General features: G+C 42.0%; 1 protein-coding gene across 1 annotated transcript; it reads right to left on the bottom strand.

Moving 5' to 3' along the window:
• On the bottom strand, positions 1–3,953 carry LOC136485713 (uncharacterized). The gene is made up of 3 exons (XM_066482556.1): positions 3,339–3,953; positions 1,413–1,774; positions 1–376 (listed from the first exon to the last, which is right to left on the bottom strand). The coding sequence occupies exons 1-3, from the start codon at positions 3,811–3,813 to the stop codon at positions 206–208; spliced, it is 1,008 nt and encodes a 335-aa protein (XP_066338653.1). The 5' UTR covers positions 3,814–3,953; the 3' UTR covers positions 1–205.

The following is a 3,953-nucleotide window of genomic DNA, read 5'->3' as shown; positions in this document are numbered from 1 at the left end:
AATTAATATTGAAATATAATCACACTGCAGGAATAAGTACAAAAATGACTGAATCATGTTACAATCACAACGGAACAGCTCCCTTTGCTTTTCCAATCACAACAGCCAAAAGTGCAAAAGAAATGAAACAGTGGTTTCCTGAATTGCAGCAGAAAGAAAACCAAAAGTCGACCAATCTTTGGAAAGACATATCAGTTCTGCTATTTCAGTCTGAATTAGTCACTTGAGTTTGTTCCAGGTGGATGGTACATATCAGTTCAATTTGGAAGAGCTTATTCCAAGACTCTGCAAACTTTCTCAAATAGTAAGGGACGAAAAGAAAGCTAATGCACTCCGTGCAGCAGTTCTGCAATCTCTCTCTGCTATGGTAAGTCTCCTGCACAGTATGATGAACAAGTTATCATTGTATCTATTCACTATGCTACCATGTTCTCCTCAAGTAATATTAGTTGCTGTTTCAGCTCAGATCAAAAAACATAAAGAAGTTGTTAGTGGACCCACGATCTGGCAAAATTTCTTGCAGTGCTAAAGTATAGCCCAATCAAACTTATTATGATTATTCTCATCACAATTAGGTGCATTTCTTAAAGCTCTGTTTATAGTCGTTGGCACTGTTAGCTAGCATCAATATTCTTCGCTAGCATCATCTATGTAAAAATCTAGAAAGTTGTTAGCTAGCATTCCAATCCAGATTTTCCAAGAAACCCTTTTTAGGAAGAAACATCAATATTCTTCACTAGCATCATCTATGTATTTCAGTATATAAAAGAGTGTATGACATCATCTAAGTTTCACATATTTCAAATTCTTAAAGGAAACGGCACAAGTCCATGAGAAGCTAAAACAACTGCAAAATCAAGTGCGCACTTGAATTACCAACTGATGCAATGCCCATTGTTTTAACACACATCTGACGAGGTGACCATTCCCTAGCAAATAGCAATAATGGATCTAGAACTTAAGGGAACCAATTGACGAATTCAACTATCATGTACCTCTGCTGTAACAAGAGTTGTTTTAAGATTGTTTAAGATGTAAACTATCACTTGAGATAAGATGTAAACTATCATGTACCACAGCTCTATCATGTACCTCTGATGTAAACTATCATTATATTTCCAAGCACTAAGCAGTTTTAATAACACTCCTACCAGCAAACTTCCAATATAAAAAATTCTAGTATAGAATGAATGTACTCACAGAATGACATAAGTTCTTATAATGGCCAAACAATGATAACCGGGTAAACCCTATGCCAGATAATGCACAAATATGAGCAATAGCTTTCTAGAATGACATGGAACAATGAATGAATCCAATAAAATCAAAAGAAACATTGTTGCAGTCACAATATGGAGACCTATCCTTAGTAGCTGCATTGTTAGAAAGAAAAGAAATAAACAGGACCTTACCAGAGATGTGCTACTGATATAAGTCATTGGAGCTGCTATCCAAGCTATCAAATCAATTGATATGATATCTAAATAAGAAGATCCTGCAGTTCGAAGCCAATCTTGAAAACATAATAAAGCTTCAACCGTGCTGCCTGCAAGTCTGGTCCTGTGATCATTGATAATACGACCACTGGTGCTGAAAGCGGACTCAGATGGTACCGTGGAAGCAGTAACAGCCAAGATATCACGTGCCATGGCAGCCAATGTTGGATACTTAGATGCGTGCATTTTCCACCAATTTAGAATGTCTAAACTCTCATCAACGCATGGGAACAAATCATCACGCAGATACCTATCATACTCGCTGTTTTCTTGGTATCCTGTATTGTTCATCTGACATGGTTCAATTTTAAGGGATACACTATTCCTACTGCCATGACAAAAGAATATCCTGGACTATTCCTACAACAGTCCAGCAATCCAATAAAGTTACACTAGTGATTTATGAGTACTGGTATGCCTTCACAACTACAGTGTGCAATTTTGATACTTATTAGCAGCAGCAATGTAGCATGATGAACCTGACTGAGTTACATTATATCCAGTAAGTTGAGCATTTCTTATTCATTCAGTGTATAAGAAACCGTAATCATATCATTTATAAATATAAGCAAGGATTGTCCTTAATTAGTGAATCATTTCTGTTACATAGTAGACTGCAGGCTGAGTAGTGGGAGTAGATTAATTAAAGCAAGGTAACAGCAAGGTAAATTAAAGAAATGTAACTGCAGGCTATAGTATACACTACACGGATAAATTAAAGCAAGGTAACAACAATATCAGCATGTTATTCAGAGAAACATGGAGTCAAACATTTTCCTTTTAAAATGGAATCAAATATTTATTAACAGGGAGTCAAATATTTATTAAGAAAGACAACAGCAAACATAAGACGGATGTAGCAAAATCCTTGAAAATGAATGCCTACTTGTGTGGGCAAATCCAAGCTAGCTGTTAGTACATCAAACTAAAACAAGAATTTCCCTAGAAGTTTCATGATGCACAAAGAAACAGCAATATCACGAAGCGTGCACACATAGAAGATGGTGCTAAAAATATAAGAATGAAAAAATATTTTTCTGACTTTGAACTGCATCAGTCACGAAAAAGGCTGCTCCTGTGTTAACTTAATTAAAAAAATGGCATTCCATGCTTCACCAATCAAAACCTTCAACCTTGGTATAGCAGAGAAGGAACATGGTGTTATCCTAGGACCCAATGGCACACGCAACATGGGAAATTCAGATAAGTGATCCTATGAGCTGTCAAAACAAAATTTTATAATGCACTCATGTGTGCCTGTCACATGACAGTCTCCAATCGACTCAAAAAGAAGAATATGATATTGTCTTAACTAATCCAACCATCAGGAAATAATCCAATCCATTGCGTGCAGTGCAACAATTCAACATGGAGTACTAAATAAAGCGTCGCCCTCAATAACCTACTACTCTTCAATCATGCATGCAGGGATGACAAAGTGACTCCATGCTTCACGAATCAAACTTACAACCTTGGTATGGCAGAGGAAGTAACATGACAACCAAGCATACCAAGATGCAGGTGTTATCCTAGGACCTAATGGCACAGGCAACATGGAAAAATTCAGGCAAGCAATCCTAACAGCTGTTAAACAAAATTTTTTAATGCTGTCATTCACATGACAGTGTCCAATCAACTCAAAAAGAAGAATATGACCTTGTCTTAACTAATCCAGCTCTCAGGAAATAATGCAATCCATTGCATGCCGTGTAACAATTCAAGATGGATATTTGTACTAAAAATTGCACGTCGCCCTCAGTGACCTAATATACTACACGGATAAGGTAACAGCAATATCAGCATGTTTCATGATGCACAAAGAAACAGCAATATCAGCAATACCTGCTGTGGCGTCTGGCCGTCCGCGTCCGCGTCCTGGAGCAGGGGCAGCGTGGACCTCGGGGCCGGCAAGCCGTACCGCAACGTCGCGAAGGCTGCAGACGACGTCGAGGGGAGGGTCTGCACGGCGGCGACGGCGACGCCGGATCTGGGGGGGCTCGGATGTGGACGTGCGCGCATCGCCGGTCTTCGGCTTCTTGGCAACGGAGACCTCGGCCGCCGGAGCAGGGTTCGGCGGGCCCTTCCCCTTCCTCTTGGCGACGGGAGCCTCAGTGGCCAGAACAGGGTCCGGCGGGCCTTTCCCCTTCCTCTTCTTGGCATTGGAGAAAGACTTGGCCGGCGCAGTGGCGGGGGCGTCGACGGGCTTCTCTAGCACCGGCATCGGCGCCACGACGGCCACCTCGGCCAGCGCGGGTGGAGCAGCCATTGCGGAAACTGGCGACCCGACGGGAGCAGGTTCCGCGATACGGAGGGACATGGCGGCGGCGGAGGCCGAGTGCCCGAGCCTCACACTCGCACGCGCAGCCACCCTGCGGTCATCGACTTAGCAGGCCTCAGCAGGATGTTGCGGGTTCTGCGAGTGGCCCGCATGCGCTAGCAGGCTAGACTGCCCCGGCC

This window comes from Miscanthus floridulus, chromosome 10, assembly GCF_019320115.1.
Source record: "Miscanthus floridulus cultivar M001 chromosome 10, ASM1932011v1, whole genome shotgun sequence".
Classification (NCBI taxonomy): domain Eukaryota; kingdom Viridiplantae; phylum Streptophyta; class Magnoliopsida; order Poales; family Poaceae; genus Miscanthus; species Miscanthus floridulus.
The sequence above is the reverse complement of the archived record's forward strand: the minus strand, read 5'-3'. Positions and strand labels throughout refer to the sequence as shown.

Bases quoted from the DNA above. Each gene is read 5' to 3' on its own strand.
- LOC136485713 (XM_066482556.1), bottom strand. From the start codon at position 3,813: ATGTCCCTCCGTATCGCGGAACCTGCTCCCGTCGGGTCGCCAGTTTCC. The intron at 1,775-3,338 runs GTATTGCTGATA...TGAACAATACAG, and splicing joins ACGGCCAGACGCCACAGCAG to GATACCAAGAAAACAGCGAG. The intron at 377-1,412 runs GTAAGGTCCTGT...CATACTGTGCAG, and splicing joins ATATCAGTAGCACATCTCTG to GAGACTTACCATAGCAGAGA.